Below are 21843 nucleotides of genomic sequence, written 5' to 3' on the forward strand. Positions count from 1 at the left end.
CTTTTGAATAAATCAAGAAGGTTATCAGGGGTACAGTCCCAAATTCTACCAAAACCAAAGAAATAAGCTAAGAATGTAGATGTTTATTAGAAAATTGCCTTTTCCCCCTCAAGCCACAGAGTGCAGGATTCACCTCATCTCACTTCAGACCTCTACATCACAGGCAGTAGCAGCTGCATCCCTTTATAGTTAATGGAGAAAAAACTGCCATTTTAGGGAACAATTCATCTGACATATTTTAAATGTCTACTTTAAGGCAAGATGAATTAGATCCTGAAATTATTCACTCTGCTCCTCTCTGCCTACTGTAAAAACAATCTGGATAATTAATTGAGACAATATATACTGTAGTTATCTACTTTTGGTATGATGAATTCCACCTAGCATAAGTAGTAAGACTTGCATCTCAGTATTGGGTTTTCCTGAGAAGTTGCTGGGAGGGAGCCTGGGAGAAACAGCCCAGTCACTTCCCTGTCACCTCCCCCTCATTTAGTTCCATCCCACCTATAGTCCGTCCTTAGAGAGCTACAGGCCTCAACAAACTGCAACACTCAGAATAAATTTAACAGCAACAAAACCTACTATGAACTGTCAAGGTGACCTAGCAAATAACTTCTCTCCCAAGCAACTCCTGGCTAGCAAACCTTACACAGAATTAAGTGAGAACCAATAAACAAAGAGGAATCACATGGCTTACAACCGAATGTACTATGTAAGCTGGTGTTTAGCCCAGGAAACAATCTCATAACAAGCTTTTGAGATGGCATTTGCCCAGTATTCATAGTGTTTCATACTGAAGTTGATTATGTTCCTCAGGCAATGAGACATGCATTAACAGTCTAGCTAGCAATCTAGGAGAGGAAATGGTCCTCTCTGTCTCAAATACACTGATAAGATTCACCTGACCCACATCAGTATCATTTGTTCCATGCAAATATAAGGATAAATAAAAAAAACAAACTCCTAATGAACTAAGGAATAAGAGTAGCTTACACTACTGGCAAGAATTTTAAAGCAAATATAGGGAAGGATCACAGAAATTTAGCTCATATTAACAAAACAATCATTAAAATGCCTATTAGCCTATGTGTCTAGGAAAGGACACAAAAAAAAAAACTTGTGGAGTTCAGCATTACAAATGAGGAAACTTGGGAGTGAGCAAGAAAACAAATCTGCAAGCTATTCTAAGATGCATTTCCCTGGCACCAGAGGAAGGGTAAAGCTACTGGAAAGTAGTGATTCAACTGAAACATAAAGTGCCTTTAAACTTTTTACTGGAGAGCAGAACACCTCCCAGTAACACATATGCACATTCTCCAAATACGGACAAATATGAGCTGGTATGATTCCTCTTTCTGTGTCCTAATTTTTAAAGGAATTTAGACATTTTAAACTTCTCCTACAAATAACTCTTCTGTTTAGTGCATTCAGTTATGTTTCAATGTTAGCTTTTATATCAAGCACAGATTTTTATATAATTTTTTGTTTTCTGAAGCCAGATTTGCAGTTAACCCTTAGGAAACAAGATGGTATCCTTCTTCCTTTCATAATTCTAACATCTCTTCCACCCTCAGTGTACCCCAAATATGAATGTGCAGTCTTCCAATAGACAGTGACAAATGCAATGCTTTAAAATTCAATTGTATCTCTCAGCCCAGGTATCAACACATATAAATGTTGATTAAACTCATTAGAGTCCAACGGAAACTGCATTATAATATTTGTAAAAGCATTTACATGTTTTGTATGAGAGAAAAAAAGCCTTCAGTTTTGCAATCTAATAGCATGGCAATCAGCTGATAGTTCAAACTTAAGGAAATGGTTCGGAACACAGTAGTCTGTTAGACCAAAATGAAATATTTCAATCCAAAAACAGCTCCCTGAAAATACTTTTGAAGTGGGAAGCAGAGAAGGCAACAGAATCGCGTGTCAACAGTGTCTCTTATCTACAAGGTCAACCCCAAAAGTAATGTCTCCTATTTTATTATGTTGGCTGACAATGTCAGAGAAAGATATTGCTGAACATTTATGGAGACCAGACAGTGGATGTGTGGTGCATTTCAGCAGAGATGTCAGAGACAGCCGCCACTGGTGAAGATTTTTATGAGTGTGGGATGCAGGCTCTTGTTCATTGCCAGCAAAAATGCATAGCAAGTGGTGGTGACTACGTTGAAAAATAGTGTTTTGTAAGAATTTGATCTATCAAATAACGTTATCTTTGTATCTGTTTTCATTTCGATGAGATAAATAGGAGACATTACTTTCACAGCAACCTATCTATGTGTCATTTCATACCTGTGTATACACTTGAGATTGGATCAATTTGTACAAATTTAAACCAGGTTCTGAGCACATGTATTTGAATACCCGCGGAGCACTCCCAGATCCATGCAGGTACAAGTTCACTGAATCAGAGAATCTGAGAATCATTTCAGTTGGAACAGACTTTTAAAAGTCGTCTAGTTCAACAACCCTGCAGGTTGTTGTTGGGTAGTTGTTGGTTGTTGTAGGAACACCTACAGCTACATCAGGTGCTCAGAGCCCCATCCAGCCTGACTTTGAAAGTCTCCAGGGATGGGGTTTCCACTACCTCTCTTGGCAACTTGTTCCATTGCAAAAAAAATCCCTTTCTTTATATCCAATGTAAATCTCCTCTCTTTCAGTTTGAAATCATTTCCCCTTATCACAACAGGCCATGCAAAAGAGTCTGTCCCCTTCCTGCATACAGACCCCTGTAGATACTGAAAGGCCGCTCCAGGGAGCTGGAGCCTTTTCTTCTCCAGGCTGAACAGCCCCAGCTCTCTCAGCCTGTCCCCGTAGGGGAGGTGTTCCATCCCTTGGATCATTTCTGGGGCCCTCCTCTGGATGTGCTCCAGCAGGTCCACATCTCTCCTGTAATGAGGACTCCACATCTGGATGCAGTACGCCAGATGAGATCTCACCAGAGCAGAGCAGGGGGGCAAGATCTCCTCCCTCTATCTGTAGACCACACTTATTCTGACGCAGCCCAGGAGATGGTTGGCTTTCTGGGCTGCAGGGGAAATTTTTTGGCTCATGTCCTGCTTGCCATTCACCAGTACCCACAGGTCCCTTTTGGCAGGGCTGTGCTCAATATAATGCTCTTCCTCTAACAGTACACAGGATATTTATACCTATGGTTCTTTGTACACGAGCTGACTGGTCCCAGGGAATTAATGGTATCTCGGTGTATGTTTTCCTACTGGACAGCTGTTTGCTTTAGTTAATAAAAATTAAAATAATCTTCTAACCTTCTTACAAACTTTGTAGGATAAGGAAATCTACAAACAATTACTGAAACTCTGCTTTTACTTCACACAATAAGTCAAGCTGAATACAGATATCAGCATTAAAGTCATAAGATAAAGAAATCAGCATTAAACTCATAATATTCAGGAAAAAAAAAACAACTGCAAATGCTCTGCTCATTGAAGAAAATCTCTGTCCAACAAAAATGCATTTAACAATAATTTTTGAAGGCACGGAGACCTTTCCTAAAAAGCTTCTTTACTGGGGCATGCTAGTAAAGCATGTGGCTGCTTTATTTTAGATCCTTCCAACTCCATAAATGGAATTTAAGTATAATCAGAAGAGAGCAATAAAACACACTGACCTGAATTTGCTGCTGCAGTAGATTGATTTTGTGCTGCTGTTGCAGAAGTTGCTGCTGTTGTCTTGCAATCTATTAGAAATAAAACTTCCATTAAATTAAAACAGTAATATTGACATTTCAATATTATTGAGTGAAAATTTTTTCTGATATTTTTTACTTCATTTTTATCAAGGATCATTTTTTTTTAAATGAAATTTATTATCTGTGCATGTGATATAAACATTTTAAACTTAAAAGCAACATGAAAGTGTAGTTATCTTGTAAGAAATATGTATTTGAAGCACTTAGACCTCAACTCAGGAAAGCATAAAAACATAGGTTTAGCTGTGTGCATGTGAATAATCTCATCGCTATTCAACAAAGCGTTTAAGCCCATGGTGAACTTTGTCTATGATGCATTACCGTTAGCTACAATGGGAATGAAACACATGCTTAAAATTAAGTGCTTTGCTGAATGGGGATGGGATTACTCAGGTGCTTAAGGTTAAACACACATTTTCCTGCTTTGCTGAACTGGAGCCTTAGCTAGTATTTATAGATGTCTCACTATTCAGTACAAGATCCTAGGGCAAGCTTCTCTTAACTTCATTCACAGTGAGCAGCACGTTGCTTCTCTTATGAATCTCAAAGTCCTCCTTGAGACTACTCAAGGAAGTACGGACTTGCACAGTATAAAAGCGGCGTTTGATGCTCAGTAGGTCATCCTCAACACAACACTGTGAAATAAGTACATATTCCCACTCTCAGTTGGTAGATTCAGTAAATGATCTTGAGAGTAAAGGTTCGATACATCTCTAAGAGGAGAGAAGCAAGCACGGGGGAGAACAAAGACTCATGAGAGATGCCGCTCTGCCCTGACTGTTCCTACACACTCTCCAAAATCAGCATGCAAAGGCAGAAGGGAAAGGGAATCCTGCCGTCAGAGCTGCTCCTCGTGATGGGTAAGGCAGCCTGCAGCTGCAGCAAAAAGCCATGGGAAGGGGTGGGGTGACTGGACAGTTGCTTTAGGAGGCAAACTGCACAGCAGACTGTAAAAAGGACAAGATTTGTGTTTCCTAGAAGCTCCAGCTTCAGCACTTCTGCTTTCATTTCTCAAATATAATTTCCTCTCCTATCGATATTTATCTACAGCAGAGGAATCCCATAAAACAGCATGAATTTGGTGACATTGGTACTTTGATCACTCAAGCCCACTGTTTCCATTTTGGCAAAACCTCGAGCACACTCTGTTGTAAACAGAGAAAGCTAAACAAAGTATTTTTATGATTAAAAAAAAATTGAAGGAAAAGTAGCAAGATTGATTTGGAAATAAACAATCATGTAGTCAGTGCAAACTGTTCAGAGTAACTCATAAGGAACCTTCAGGTACATATTAACAGCTCATAACTGCACACAGAGATCAAGTCTGTCATTTTCTTCATCTCTCACTTTTTCACCTGGAAATAGCTGTCATTTTTTTCACTGCTGCAGTTAAAATTCACTTTTGTATGGGAGACCAACAAAAAATCCATACATTCTGAGTCTTGCACATGGCCTCAAAGAGACAAACTGAGTTCTGTGATTCTGGGACTGGATCAAAGCAAAGTGCAGCATAAAAGGAATCAAGAAACTATCAAAGCCCAGAACAATGATGCCTGCAACAGGGATCAAACTCCCTTTATGTGCTCGGTGGTCAAATATTTCTGGACAAATCTCCCAGTAAATTCAATAAATTTATGGTGAACACAGACTGAAAAATCAGGCCCTAGTCTGTTAGTTAAACAGGCAGCTCAAACAGAGGTGCCTGTGTGCCCAGAAGCAGCTCTTAGCACCTCAACTCATCTGTTATCAGTGGTCAGCAGTGGTGTCTGTGCTAGGAAAAGCAACCCTGTGCTACATATATTTATGTATATTTAACAAACCTATGTGAGTGCTTGTGTTACTATTTTAATTAGTAATACACCAGTTGTGCTATTACTCATTTGGACTGTATTGCTCGTCACTAAAGATGAGTTCTGCTGGGTTTCTACTCACATTGTAGCACATTCCGTGCTGCTAAAATCTCAGTGAAGGTATTTGAAAGATTATTATGATATTAAGTTTCAGAAAGGAATTTCTTGTAGTTTCGTACTGAAATCAGACACCGAATGGAGCTGCATCATTGGTCATTCTTTCTGACGTATCTTTTTTCACAGATTCGCAGTGCTCTATGTCAAGGCTTGTTTGGAGCTGCTGGTGACCCATCTGCTACTTCACGTAGTAAGCTATAGCCAAGGCAACAGTGAGACCTTTGTTTACATATGCAAAGGCACTGACTTGCTGCAATTCTGATTGCCTGTGAACAGCTTTTTGTAGTTGTATGTACAATGTAATACCATCTGAATCGGCATTTCCTGAAGAAACCTAGAAAAATACCACGAAGCATCTCATCTCAGTTGTTCCTCTTAGACAGAACAGCACTGTGATGGAAAATGTATCCAATATCCCACAATGCAATTTACCATAGCAGAATCTTGATGTATAGACTTGACACAGTAAAGTAGGGTACACAAGCACCATGTGGCTCAAATTCTGAATTTTATTTGCCTATCGGTTGAGCTACATGCTTGCTTCATTGAGCATGACAACCTAGTTTTAAGTGTCATTTAATTTTCATTTTGAAATATAATTACAAAGTGTTCACTGTAAGATATCACTCGTCTGCAAATGTGTCAAGATTAATTTGTGCTAGCTTATTCACAAGTGTCAATAGTTAATTACTGTGTCATCTCTGGATGGCTAAATGACATTCTAACTTCTGATTTTTTACAGTGTTCCTTTATGTTATTTTCCATTAGGGGATGAGTCCATATTCCTACATGTGGGCAAATACTCAAGCACATAAAATACGAGACGTCACAACTCATTAAAATCAACAGAGCATATATTGCTGTATATATCCCATAAAATACTTTTAACCGAAAAGATAATTCTAGTAATAATGTCAGATTCCTAAAAACCACACATTCATTTGGATCTGTCTGATCTAATGCCTAGGGGACTACTGTATGGGATCACTGTTCTTCCACTTTTGTACAGTGAGAAACGGAGAGATCTTCGGACAACGGCATTTCTTTAAATAGATAAATAATGAACAAACAAAAACCAACATGCAAACAAACAAATCAAACCTTACTTATAAGATATACCTCATGAAGTTTTGGGGTTACATTTTTCTGTCCAATTATTTTCTTGTCAAAAAGAGGAAGAGTTAAATAATGCTACCGTCTGGCTCATTGGCAACTCCTAAATCACATCTCAGTACAGAAGTAAGAACTGTAAAATCTATCAAATTCAATTTGTTCTAAGAAAGAAATTATTTGAATTTCCACACCCTCTTTTCTCTTAGGATTCTGTAATGTTTTTCTCTTCGTGGAAAAAGCAGCAGTTTCTGAAGATATTTGAGCTCTTTTAACAACAACAACAACAACAACAACAAAAAGGAAACACTGAGCAGAGCAATATAGCAATATTTACGTTTAGCATTCCGCATGAAACATTTTCACATTTTCACATTTTCACAGGTTTTTACAGGTTTCTTTTTTGGATCCTCACCTGTTCTTGCTGTTGGCGAGCAAGATCCATTTGCTGTCGTTGTTTTTCAATTTGTGAGGCTGCCAGCTTTTTCTGTTCATCATGGGCAGCCAGGAGCTGCTCCCGTAAGCTGATCAGCTGGGTGATCATGGTAGAGAGCTGTCGCTCTTTTTCTGCCAGGCTTTCTGGTGTACCTAAATGTGCAGAAAAGATGTACTGTAAATATGAGATAGACAAGAGTTATCAAGCAATATTCACAAAAAAAATAACTGGCTGAATCACCAACATGCTTATTTCAAGTGGTATCTTGAATATATATTTTACTAAAAAATCCCAAAGGAATGTAGCACATAGCTTTCCTGTGCTCTTAGGAGTGGAGGATATAACAAAAACGGAAGCAAAAAGATACAGAGCATTTCTTTCTTTTTTTTTTTTTCTGACAGGAGTAATTAATGATGCAATATGTACAAATCCCTATATCTTTTCCATCTAAATCTGCCCAGTGTGACAAATACATTCACAGTTTATTAGATATAATTTTCCTTCACTTTATATATTTTGTTAGGGTTTTTTTTTTTCCTAACTATGCAAAAATGATAAAGAAAATTTTAAAGGATGCTGTTCCATCGAAGAAGGAGTTTAATAGTTTATTGATCATTTCTCTAAAATGCCCATATATCTGGTGGGTCATTTGGGTAAATGTAAGCTTTAGTTATGGAATATGTATTTAAAATGAACTCTACTTGTCCCTAAGAGAAATGGCTAACCTGAGAAAACGGCTTAAAAATTTTCATTTAACTTTCAAAGTTTATTCTATAGAGAGCACTTAATTAATATGAAACTACGGTACATTTATTCTTTGCGCTAATGATGCTTAATGGTCTGTTTATGGGTAAACTGCATGGGTCTCCTAAGTAAAGAGTACAGGGTCCTTTTGCAAATCAATGCAAAAATATCCCATCTTACATATGAACACATTACTCTGTCACAAACAGCAATGTCAGCTCCCATATTTGAGCTGTACACTGCATTACCCTGTGTGAGCTTCTCAGACCCCCAGCACTATAAGAGAAGCTGAGGCAGCAGTTTGGGAATATGGGATGAGCATACGAAGGAGGTTCACATGTTGGAAAGAACATAAATGAACCAATTGTAAGTTGTACAGGAGAATTGAGAGTTAGAGAAGAAGCTAAGCAAATTGAGAAGCAGTCAAGTCTGTTATCTGCCACAACGGCAGGAAAAGCAGAATAAGAGAGGGGTATTAGCAATTCTTCCTTTCCTCCATTCACAATTGTGATAAGGAATTCACAGGGCTTTCTGAAGAGGAAGAAAATGTGTGAGGAACAGGACCTGGGAGGAAATGGAGAAACTGTCACCAAAATTATGACTCCACCTTCTTCCCAGGAGTAAGATGGGTATCTTCTAGGGAAGAGAAGAAAGAGGTTGACAGGTTTCATAAGGAGAGGGAAAACAAAACAGACTCTAGCTAAGCAGGTCACAAACCCAAGATGCTCTACCATTTACATCGTGCTGTGACAGGACCAGTAATGCTCTTAGACAGGCTTTCATTTGCACAAGTGTCATACAAAAAGCCTCCATCTACACTTGCCTTCTATCAAAAGATGGCTTAACTCATTCACTATAAACAAAGCAAACTCACAGATACAAAAGGTACCTGTTTTTCTGTACAGTTGTTAATTGCATTTTACTATATAAAGTACTGAAAATATTCAATCTCTTAGACACTATTAACTATCCTAGTTTTAAGTCTGCAACGTATTGATCTTTCAGCATTCCGTAATGCCAAATCTTATCTCAATATGCATGTGGCAAAGGCTTCTGACAGGGAACCACAAATAACTTCTCATGTTGCAGTAAAAGTTTTAGAAATGGTTAGCCTAGAAATATAATGGCTACATGAAGTTAAAGCTGCAGGACACTCAAATATTCAAACTTACTGCAAATCCTTAGTATGATATGGACAACTGAAACAAGAAAAGACTTTTTCTGCAAAAAGCTGTTCCAAAGCAAACTTTAAAAAGATTTTAAAACTAAGCCTGGGCAGGTATATGGCTGGGAAAATATCTGCACTGAAGATATTGCTAGGATCCATTAGCCTGTAGTGAGCTCCACGCTATTGACATCATTTTGATTATCTAGGACTTCAGAATAGACTAACGTTAACCCTCTTTAACTTCAATTTGATTTAGTATTGAATATTTTGCACCACGGATGAAAGGTTAGTTAGGTGCTTTGGAATCTGTTATAGTACACTGACATTTATTTTTACAGATAAAGGACTCCTCTGCCAAAAATACCCTACTAGCCCATTATGGCAGGAAGAGATCAATCAGTCCACCTATTTTAGAAAGCCAATAGGAAGCAACCTGCTGCCTCAAATGATACTTATTGCCATTCACTGCCACCTGGGAAACCACAGCTCGAGACTTTCACATCTGTCAGGCAGCTTTGGCATTGTAATGCAGACCTCTGATATTACAGTCATAAAATATTTTACACACCCAAAACAGATATTCATCTCCCACTCTGTTTCTGTCTTATCCTGTATACTTTGTATACTCTCTGCTTGCTTCATAACATGAGCAGAAAGGTACCACAAAGAGTGCTTGTTAACGCTATGACATTTTATTGTTTTGTTATGATTAGGCAGAACTGTTTGATATAGTTGCAGCAAATTTATAAGGTCATTTTGTTTTCTTTCTTTTTTTTTTTTTTAATTTTATACAATAGAGAGCAGAAATAACTGTTCCTATTCAGAAACTTATAGTAATTGTTTTTCTTTCTTTTTTTTTCCCCTCTGAGAAACACATCTAAAATGAATAACCCCATTTAAAACACTCTACTCTTTAATTTGTACTGTGCTATGTAATCCAACAACAGGATAGAACTGATGACCGCAAAAAGTACACTGCGCTTCTGGAAAATAAGGAGACCTCCACGAAGCTGCATGACACCTAACCGAACATGGCTCAAGACAAGAAAAAGCAAAAGATGCAGAATGTTGTTGTATGAAGAGTGTAGGAGGAGGTATAATTTAATTTTAGGGTGGAAAATCCCAACCATTATTTTACAGTTTAAATATCAATAAAAACAACTTGCTCAGAATGCAGACCAGATTGAGCTGATCTGGCTGGGCCAAGAGAGGTCATCAGTAGCTGTGTGCCATCATCATCTGTTTTGCATCCACTTACGGCAGCAAGCAATGAGATTCCTAAACTCATTACCAGTAAATAAACTTCTTCTGCTGACTAAAAAATATCTATAAATAAAATAAAGTATAGCTCTCTGTAAAATGTATTTGCCATAAAAACAGATAAAACAAAAAGCTTAGTAAAAAATATACAGTAAATATGCCAGCATCCATAAAATATTATATATCACAGCTCTCTTTCTCTCTTCTAATCCTATTCCCCTGCTCCAAAGACAGCAGTGCATTTTTTTTCCATGGGATCTTCCTTATCCCCAAAACACATCTGTCTTGAGTTTCTCTCAGATTTGTCAGGTGGATCAGTGCTCCCCAGGGCCTGCTCCATCTGAAGTATTTTAATTTGACTAAACACCTGATTTATTTTATCTCTCCGATGAGAAAGGCAGTTTGTCTTAATAGAGCCTGTCAGCCTACAGTCCCATTCACAGCAATTTACAGGCAGCCAGGGATGCTGGAAAAGAAGAGTGCTGTGATTCTGTATTTTATCCTCCTCCAGAAAGCACCTAAAAGCAGCTATTCACTGCTACTGCATGTGGCATTTTAGAACTGAATTAGCTTTTTATTCAAGTAACTACACTAGTTGTGAATAGCTTATCTGTAAAATTGCTACATTCAGTACTGATTTTATTAACCTTTGGCTCTATCACAAAATGGTCTTCAGTTACGAAAGACCTTTAAATTTGACACATTTTTCTTAGGGGCCTTTATTTCAGTGACTTCAGATAAACTGAATTTGATCTATTGACTCCCCTCAACAGCAGTATTTAAAAATTTGTGTTGTTGAGGACTCAATAGTGTTTAAAGACTTTTTTAAAAACTGCAAATATAACAATTACTTTCACCAGAAGTTCTGAAAAAAAGAGTTTTTTATTTGCGATAGTCCTTTGGATATATACTCTTGACTTTGTGCTTATTGTCATAAGCTCCAAAAATAATGCAATTTTAATTTTTCTGTTGGTCATTGTTGTTTTTGTGTAGATTGGAGCACAGATTGAGATAAAATGGTCAGACTGAACAGAACTAAAGCATCAAAGACAACTTTTGAGAAATTCTGGTCATAGGTCAATCTAACCAGGACTGAGAAAATAAAAAGTAGCTATAAATCTACTGAAAAAGAAGGAAGAGTTCAACTTGTGGTCTAAAATTACATTTAGAAAGAATTCTGTCTGTGGCAAGACCTGCCTTTTAAAATTGATCACAGCACCACATTATTTCTGGTATACAATGGAAGAGGAAGATCACACATCTTACAATAAAATGCATTTAATAAAAATCAGAAGCACCCTTTTGCATTTTAACTACCTAGATTCTTTTAAAGTGTTTCAAAGAATATTTAAATCTAGTATGCTGTAACTAGAGAGAGAATATAACTATAATTCCTAAATTAATCCCTGATTTACCACCTTACCACATTTCCATTACCTATTACTGCATATTTAGACTATATTGAGATATACTGACATATCTGCCTGTTAACAAACACAGGAGGCTTTTCAGAGTTGGATTTGGAACTGTCCTTGTGGCAAGTTGTCATAAGATATAAGCAGAGCAATAACTGTTGGCAAAGGAAAAAAAACAGGAATAACAAAAAATAGACTTCTAAACTAATCTCTTTGACACCAAGCAAAAGAAAACAAGATATAACTACATATTCTATCCTGGGAATAAAGGATAAAGTAAGGTAGTCATAAGTAAGCCAAAAATTTATAGGCCTGATCCAAAGCTTGCTGAAGTCAGATTTTTAGCTGTGACAATAAATTACTGTGGGTTCCTGAATGTGCTTGCCTTAGCTCCCCAACATATACCCAAATACAAGACTACCAGTCAGAGGTGCTCATGCCTGGCTAGCTGATGTTTCTAAAGCGCTTTGGGATCTTTGCACAGGATCTGTATACAGCTGCAAAGTATTATCATTTCTCTCAAATTCCATGATGAGTATAAAGCATTAAAAATATCATCCTTGTTTATTTACTGCATCTAAACTAACTTTCATCCTGCATACCTACAGGAAATACAAATTAATGAATCACAAATGATTATTTTTGTTATGTTTTTAGAATGAACATAGTATGACTTATATGAAACCAAAAGACAGTAATGCAAGAAAGAACTGCGAACTGTGCCAGAAACTAAGAAAAGCTTTAAATCACATAACTGCAGTCCCAAAGTACTAGCAACCAAAGTAATTCAACCAACAATCAAAAATGATTTTGAATCAGCTTAAGCAATTTCAGCATTTTAAAAAAAAAGGCCTCTATGAATCAATTACTGTGTTAGTTTCTTTCTTTTTTTTTTTTTTTTAATGGACATTGTTTGAGAAGAAAGCAAAGCCACAATGCTAGACTTAAAAGAAAGTGTATTTGATCTTAGCTGCCCAGAGATAACCTGGTTAAAGCATTCTGTCTAACACGGCAGTCTGCAGCACACATCAGATAGGCTGTGATGTCTTTACTTCACAGGCTCTGTCCAGCGTTTAGCATTTACCCTTTTTTGATTGGGTCACTTTTTAAATGCCACAAAATAGGGCAGCAAAAGTCAACAAAAATAAACAGGGAAAACAGAAGAAAGTAACAATGTAATGGAAGGGCTTCGGAGATAAAAGTCACTTTGTGAGGGCTGCCTCACTAAGGAGCCCCCTTGCCATTGCAATAGCATCTAATTTGAGTTCTAACTCCAACAGCAGTTTAAAAAGCTTTCCACTCTAAATGGCCCCAAGTGCATCATAAAGATAAAGCATTTCAGTAGAAAACAGCCACAAAGACCTCTATTATCTTATCAATCTTTGGTTACAACAGCTGAACCAATATGACTAAGTTCTGAATGACTTTTTTCCCCCTTCTTTTTCTATCACGAGAATACTGGAATTTCTTTATTTCATTATCAGTTCGCAATTGTTGATGCTCCCATATGCTACTGTCCAGTCCTCAGTCAATAAAAAGTTCTATAAATGCTTCCATTGTGCTTTGTTGCATCCCAGTGCAGAAGGCAGCACGGCAAACATGTCCAGCATGCAAATCATGCTGGATAGCTTTTCTTGCAGAGGTGTGAGACTTTCCCCACCCGTATGTTGCAAAATGATTCTGTGACTTAAAACTTTTAGCAAGGAAAAATTAACACTCTAAGCCCACACACAGTAATGCAAATTAACATTAGGAACCGCTGAAAATGTTCTATAGAGTAAAATCTGTTTGTCATTCAGAAAAATAAAAAATGTCTGCAGTTATCACAAAGCATCTTATTCTTATGACAAGGACGATAATGCTTAACTGTTGATCTCCAGCATTCATCCTAATTTCAAAACCATGAAACTTCATATGTTTAAGCCATTTCCTAGAAGTGAGTGGTCTGAAACTATTTGAAACTGAGTATGATTTGCAGAACAGGAGAGTTTTAATACAACTCCAATCTAGCACAGGCCAGATATTTTCCTAGACAAGCTATAAATTGCAGGGAGCAGAGTGGAGATTAATTGCCTCAGCCAGGTAGGGACAAGCCTTCATTTCCCATGTGAGCGTTCCCACCCAGAAGTGCAGGAGGGAGCCAGGGCAGTGACAGCAGGGCTGCTCTGTGTGTCACAAAGGCCACCTCCAGCACTGTGCATGCCAAGCTGCAGGCCTGTCTCCAGCCATCAGTGGGATTCTGCACCTACTGCCACTTAGTCTGGGTGGCACTGGGGCTCTCGTCCACCGCACGAGCCATCTGCCCAGCCAGTGGACACTGCACATGTGCAGAAGAGCAATGCACATCCAGATCTCTCCCTGACACTGAGATGGGACAGTGGCAAGAGGGAAACTTGAGTCCCTCGGTGTGAGTGCCCTCACAGGTCCCCACTTTACCATTGCACTTCCAAGCGTTCATGCTCTACTGTGCCTAATTCAACCATGTAAAGAATTTCACTCATTTGTTTTTCCATTCTTAGAAGAATATGAAGGGTTTATCCCTTCTTCAGACTTTATAAATCACAGAGCTGTTTATTCTTCTTTAAGAACAAATAACTCACAGGAATGTACACAGTAATCCAGCTGAATATTTCCCCTACAGATTTGCTATTGCCTGATGGCAACTGAGGCAGGCTTATCTGCTTCAGCGTTTCTCAGCAAATGCTTGTACCTTAGCTTTAGCAGGGTCTTCTGAGACAGTGTTGCTTTCTAAGCCTTTAACTTTTTTTTTTTAATCTCATCTGTTTTCTGAACTTTTTTTTTTTTTTTTTCTGTTATCATCTTGTAGCAATTCCTAGGTGTTTCCTGAGGAATACCTTATACTCATTGGTTCTCTTGCTGGACTCTTTTTTGCAATAGCTCTAATCAAACTAAAGTAGGACATTCAAGAGAAAACACTGCAGTGACCAGATCAACATGAACTATTCATAAGTTACTACCAAGCAGCTCCAAAACTGACAAAGTAATTTCTGTTTAGGTATAGGACTGGATTGAGTAGTTTCTGGTCAGTCCATGGAGCAGCACAACGGTACCTTGCACCATTTTTAGCAATGTGCTAAATCCACAGTTGAGTCCTAAAATTTAATCCACTTCAGGAATGTACAAAAGAATGTGATGTTAGCCAGAGCTTCAGCCTCCCCCTCCTCCCATGGAAGAAGCAGAATTCCAATAAATGGATTGTACTTCTCACTCTTTCTTTCATACATATGAAAAGAACTGTATCTGACATAAGCATTGGAGGACTTTAACTATATTTAGAGATATACAATTCTATTTCAAAATTGTTTACTCAAATAAGAAAAAAAAATACTTTTTCCAGTTTCCCGGGGTGATTCTCAAATTCCACAATGTGTCACCTCATATTCTAAATAATATCAGAAGTACATATTAACTGTTAATTCATGCATGTGCAAATGGAAGACAATTTTTTGAATCAATTATTGCTAGGGTTTTTCAACACCAAGTCAAGATTCAGTTATGAATGTTTTAGTGTTTCAAGTGGTTCTAGAAATGCTTCATATATACTCAGTAAGATCTGTTAAGACTATATGGAGGGAAAAATGTGATAATACTTGATATAAACAGGGAAATACATATTATGCATTCCAACTAAAAACTCGCAGCCAACCTGTTCTTGCTGAAATAGAACATAATGATACAGCAGAGGCCACAGGCTGTAAGTAATCTGTACAGTGATACAAACACTAAAAGATGATGTAAAGAGAAAAGAAAAATGAGTAGTTTTATTTTTTTAACCGAGGAGACTGTAGCCCAGGGCACAATACACCAAAAGAAAATGAACATGGTGGTGTTATAGAGCAAAATTTGTATTATTATTATTATTATTATTGTTATTATTGACTCTAACTCTCAATTCCAATGCTTTTTAAAGGAAAAAGATTGCAAACAAGAGAGGAAGAAAGATGGTCCATCCATTTAAGGTACTCAGTCAGAACGTGAGACTTGAAAAATTTCCTGACCATCACTTTCAGTTTTTCCCATTTACTTTTTTTTTCCCCATTGACAGAACTTCCTTAGATTGAGAAGGGAGTTTATTCCGAGGATAGGAACAGTAAGGATTTCAGATTGTATTTGTGGGCCATATAACAGAAAGGAATAGGATATTAAGAAAATATGCATAATCTCCGAAAGATAAAGGAGGTATTAGAAGTGAAAAAAATGATAAACAGAAAGCTTAACTCAGTTATGTAATTGTATAACATTTCCTCTTCTGTAGAAAAACTACATTTTATCAGGGAGCATAGTGACAGTACACTACACCCTATACTAGACAAGCTATAAATTGCAGGCAGTAGAGTTAAATGAATTCCCTCAGCCAGCTGGGACAACGGCTTTAAACTAAAAGAGGGTAGGATAGGTATAGATTTGACATAAGAAGGAAATTCTTTACTCAGAGAATGGTGAAGCACTAGAACAGGTTGCCCAAAAAAGCTGTGGATGCTCCATCCCTGCAAGTGTTCAAGGCCAGGTTGTATGGGGCCCTGGGCAACTGGTCTAGTGGAAGGTGTCCCTGCCATGGCATGGGGGTTGGAACACACTGGTCTTTAAGGTTCCTTCCAACCCAAGCCATTCTATGATTTTATGCCAGAAACTGTGTTAATAAAGATGGCAGAAAGAGTGAAACATCATTCACTATAAGAATCAGCTTTCAGGATTGGAATTTTCTCTGTGCAAACAACCCCACACAGGTCATATTTACTAGTGTTTTGTTTTCCTTTATTCTTTTTTATTTTATTTTAGTGAAGTTACTATCTTAAATGAAAATGGCACAAGATTAGTTCACTGCTTGCTTTCAGAGAACGCATATGAAGCACAAAAAGCAATAGCAGATCAATGTTATATCTTCCTCAACTTGTTATGACAGTCACAGAAAAGGTCTGAAACTTAAATCCTGCAACTTTCTCTTTGCAAGGTCTGTACAGCTAACACCAAGCCAATAGTCCTATAATCCTTTAAGGCATCACAGAGCAAAACAGGGGCATTATCTTAGGGAAATGGAAATAGAGATATCCAATTTTTCATCTTCTGGTGACTAGACCACAAACACTGAATATCAGAAAATCGAGTCCCTTAAAAACAATGATGTTCGCAGTGCTCATAACTTATTTAATGCAATGGAACTAACAACTCAGTGAGACTAATTCTCTAAATATACAAGTATATTTATATACATGTATATATATATACATGTAACTCCAGAAACTTCAGTAGAAATACCTTTTATTTTCAACAGTATGAAAACTAATCACCATATTCCCATAAATATAATGCATCCATATGAACCACACATAGCAGGTAAAGTCATTTGTTCATGTTCCCTATTATTTTGTCTGTGAACCTGATTCAAAACACACTAGGCCTTTCATCAGCTTTGGCTGAATTTTGGAATTGTCAAAGGATGAATAGCAGATATATCAAATTAAAAATGCAAAATATCACTGAACATTATGGAAAAATATTACTATCATTCTATTTCTTGGTTTCTATACAACTTACTACATTATGTATGGAGAAAGGTTAGTAAGGAATTCTCTAAACGTATGTCTCTTCTAAGCACCTTTATGTCTGAGAATGCTTTGTCCTGACAGTATCGTGTGAGGATGATGTACAAGACTGTGCATAGTATTAGAAATTTTAAATACACTTTATTCTGAAATTCTTAACTCTCTCCATGAGTAGCTTATAGATTAATGTGAAACTACAGAAACTGAGAATGAGATGCTTATGCAGTGAAATAGTGCCCTGCTTTTTATGTCATCTTCAGAGGAATATCAACACAATGGCATAATTTTCCTTTCTGGATTATGCTTAATAACTTTTCTTTCTTTTTTTTTTTTTTTTTCCTCTTCTGACACACAAAGTTTACTGAACAGAGTTCTACTGCACTAGTCATAAAACCCCTAAACTTCATTTCCAGAAAATAAGAAAAGTATTCAAGTTCTAGTTGAATATTTGCAACTGTGCCTTGATGAGGAGGGATGGGTGGTCTGACATGTGAATGCTAAGCTATTTCTAACATTCATATAAAAATTGCTGTAAAAGGTGAAAGAAAGATATTTTTTGTACCTTTCTATTTAAGATGGCAAGATGTGATGTTTTGCTTATATGTAATCAAAGATAGTGTCTCCTTTGGAATTACAATGTTTAGAGTCACAACTGATGACAGTCTGGAATAAGTAGGATCTTATCAACCAACATGCAAAGATTAAGAGTCTGCTGAAGAAAAAAATGTAAATAGGGAATTCAGGACTGATTTTGAAATTGCTCCATTTCATTGATTGTTCTTTCATAACAGAGCACAGCTGGATAAAAATCATTTTGTTTCCATATTCAATTTTAACTTTAACAAGTGATTTCTGGGTACCATGGCACTCTTCAAAATGAGTCTTATTTTTTTATTATGTAAACATGATACAATTCTAAAAAAAAAAAAAAAAAAGAAAGCACTTGTTTGGAAGAAAGAGCTCTCCAATTAAAACTTGTATCTTCAATCACAGGGATGAACTAAATATCTGTTCTATTAATCTTATTCTGGAAAGAGAATTGTATATGTACACTCATAAAAATGACTGGAAGGAAGCTGAGTTTAGAGGAAGTTAGTTTAATATCTCATCTGATGAGTATAGCTCATATGAATTAGATGACATTAATTTTCCTGTATAACAGGACTTACAGTTACTTGTGATTTCCTTAGCTGCAATTTGTCTTTCATAAAAAAAGTTCATGATGTAAAAGAAGCTTCTGCTTGTTTTTTCAGTCTTCTCACATTGTCTCAACTGCAGATTAATTATGAAGACGAAAAAGAATCATATGTTTTAATTAAGTTTCCCATTTTAATCAGCAAGCTATTGAAAAAAGTTCTGAATAGCATTTTTTTTTCTGCTTTTTGTCACAGTATTTGCAGAAATAACGTGATTCTTCTCTTAAAATAGTGAGGAACATTTTGAACTGTAATGTCTGGAAATATATGCATGAAGTGATGGTAAGAAGTGAGAGCTGAAGTCCATTCACAGCTTTTAGATGTACACCTGCAACTGAACAAGGGCAAATGAGGTGAAAAAAACCATGTAATTACTGTACATTCCCCTCGTGCTAACCTAGTTTTATGGAGGATGATATGGCACCTTATAGGGAACCTGAGCATCTCTTGCACAGGAAGGTCCATGAGAACAAAGACAGTAATTCATTCTTTTATCTGTGGTTTCAAGGAGGGGCAAGATCTGTTTCACAGTTGTCATTGCACCTGCTTTATAAAAAGGCCAATAGATTTACTTGTTTTGGAGTGGGATCATACTCTAGTAATCTTGCCTCTTTTCCTCTATACCATATTATTACCCAAACACATTTCTTCAATTGCATCCAGAATGCGTAATATACACAGGAGAGATGTGCCCCTGTGAAATGTATTTTGACTTATGATGTTGCAGATACTTTTTATATATCTTGTTAAATAAGTTACTTCCATGAGTTTTTAGTTAGTAGTTAGTAGTTACACCACTCAAAAATGTCTAAATATAAATATGAGGAGTATTAGTACTGCAAGATTTATATACTTTAAATATAAATTTTAATTTTGATCTTAATTACATGTTCATCTTTCATGTCTTACAAATACAAACAAGTATATCAATGAAAAACTTATATTTGCCTCTGAAGATTTTTATTGCCTCTGGTGATAAGTAATGAAGAAGCAAAGTTTATTGCAAAACAAGGACATTAGCATACCCTGTCGATCATGGAAGCTGTAAAGAAGAAACTTCCAACTTCATCTGAGAAGAGACAATTTAGTCAAAAGCCTTTGATATGTATGGCAAAGCAACAACTTTTTATACATTCAGAATATGCCCACAGAAGTCAGTTGAAGGATTTACGTTGATTTCAGTGAGCTTTGAAACAAGTCCATTGATATGTTCATTAATAACAGTGTTAGGTGGTCAAAACTAGAAGCTTCAGGCTTGTAAAACTGAATATTATTTTAAATTTCTTTCGTAACTAAACAGTTATATGTTGAAAGTGCTACTTATCTGTGACATACAATCTACTAATCTGTAAAACCCATTTAGCAGAGCATATTAATGCCACAAATATGGATTATCTTGTCTTTTGTAATAACCACAGTCTCAGTGTATGAGAAGGAAAAAAACATAGTAAGCAATGCCTGTTGGTCCCTCATGATTTAATTAAAAAATAAATAAGCAGGCAAACAAATAAAATGAACCCATTCTGGAACAAATTAGATTTCTATGAAAAACTAGTTGTGCTTCTCTGAAATACACTGCAAAATTATCAATCTAGCTTTCTAACTGCAGAAAAACTCCTAAATCACATTAACCAGAGGTGACCTAAATTTATATATTGAAGTTCTACCCATATTCTAACAGTGTACTGGAATAATTACACACTAACCAAAAGCATGAGTATGTTTAGCCAGATGTTTCTTACAAGCAACTAAAAGCACATTTGGATATTTTCTTAATTCAATTTATTTGTATACCTAGCTGATCACAAACAAAAACATTTAACACAACTCTTCCCTGTGGAATCACTGGTAATGAAACTCTGCACACTCCCAGAACCAGAAAGTGGTATCTTTTTATTTCATTGTGTGTATCATAGAATCCTAGAATCACCAAGATTGGAAAAGACCTCCAAGATCACACAGTCCAACCATCCACCTTCCACCAATATTTCCCACTAAACCATGACCCGTAGTACAACATCTAAACGTTTCTTGAGCACCTTCAGGGACAGTGACTCAAACACATCCCAGGGCAGCCCGTTCCAGCACCTAACCAGAAATATAGATATTCTAACACTCTGGCAGAATCACTCTGAACAAAAACATAAATACTGCCTGTTCCAAAGCCTTAGTGTGATTTACTATTCAAAGGCCTGAAGCACTGGCTGCATGTAAGAAACACATCAAGATGTTTCTCAAATCCACTGCAATGTCATTCGAACTTATAACCTTATAAATAATCCTGGGATATATTTAAAAAATCAGGATGCCCTAATTGTTGCTCTCACCTTACAACAATAAAAATCTGCCCACGTTGCATTTTCATTATTTTATTTCTACTGTGACCACAATTACATGATTGTTTTTTCCTAACATGGAAAAACAGAAGCAGAAGCAAGGCAGCTTTTTTACTGAGACTTCTCTGAAGTGGCTTGAAAGTTAATCATGTTCCTTTTAAGTGTCCCATTTAAAAAAAAAAAAAAAAAAAAAGCTATGTTCCAAACAACACACCTACTGCAACTTGATGTAATGTTTGCAACACACTTAGCATTTACATCAGTGACCTGTGATGCTGAGATACTGTCAGCTAAGGTGAAGGCTAAGTACAACTGCAAAAAAATTTTTTTTCACTTAAGCAATTCCTTTAGTGTTCATTTGCTTTCTATGAATTTTAAATATACATCAAGACTTAAACCCGACTATATCTCAAAAGTTCTGAGGTATTTTTCCAAGGTGTTTCTTGGACCTTAGGTTTCTCTGAAACAAACAGTTTAAATGGATTTCAGTCTCTTACTATTGCAGACAGATCTCTGGCTGTTTTCAAGCATACTTTAAGCATCTAATACCCATTGAATCAGATGACATCTAACACTATCTTTAAAAATGAGATAAATGTGTCTAAATCATATAACATCACCAGAAAAGTTTTCTGTGTATTTTCATCTGAGGGGGTTCTTCTTCTAGACACTAAAGCCATGGCTGAAAGACCAGAATTATCACTTCCTAGAGCCCATTGGCACATTGGTAACTTCAAAGTATCAAAGACTGCATTCATTTTCAAATTTAAAATTTCTTCCTTGGAACTGTTCTCTTATTGACTTGATATGTCATAGAAAATATGATGATTTTCTACTCTTGTACACATGAAATGTTCTGTGTTTTCAATTATACCATGTACACAACATACAAGACGGAAGTCCATCTCAGAAGCTCAACTTGCATAAGATGAATA

At 36.6% G+C, this 21843-nt stretch overlaps 1 protein-coding gene across 11 annotated transcripts in view; it reads right to left on the reverse strand.

The window, feature by feature from the left end:
* Positions 1-21843, reverse strand: part of SOX6 (SRY-box 6) — a 410347-nt gene that overhangs the window by 139512 nt on the left and 248992 nt on the right. For all 11 annotated transcript variants that reach the window (XM_021401613.1, XM_021401611.1, XM_021401609.1 and 8 more), the window contains 2 exons: positions 7205-7377; positions 3632-3700 (listed from right to left, as the gene is read on the reverse strand). In XM_021401613.1, the coding sequence (XP_021257288.1) occupies positions 3632-3700; positions 7205-7377 (242 nt within the window). The remainder of the gene's footprint in view (positions 1-3631; positions 3701-7204; positions 7378-21843) is intronic.

Source organism: Numida meleagris, chromosome 6, assembly GCF_002078875.1.
Source record: "Numida meleagris isolate 19003 breed g44 Domestic line chromosome 6, NumMel1.0, whole genome shotgun sequence".
NCBI classification, from domain to species: Eukaryota; Metazoa; Chordata; class Aves; order Galliformes; family Numididae; genus Numida; species Numida meleagris.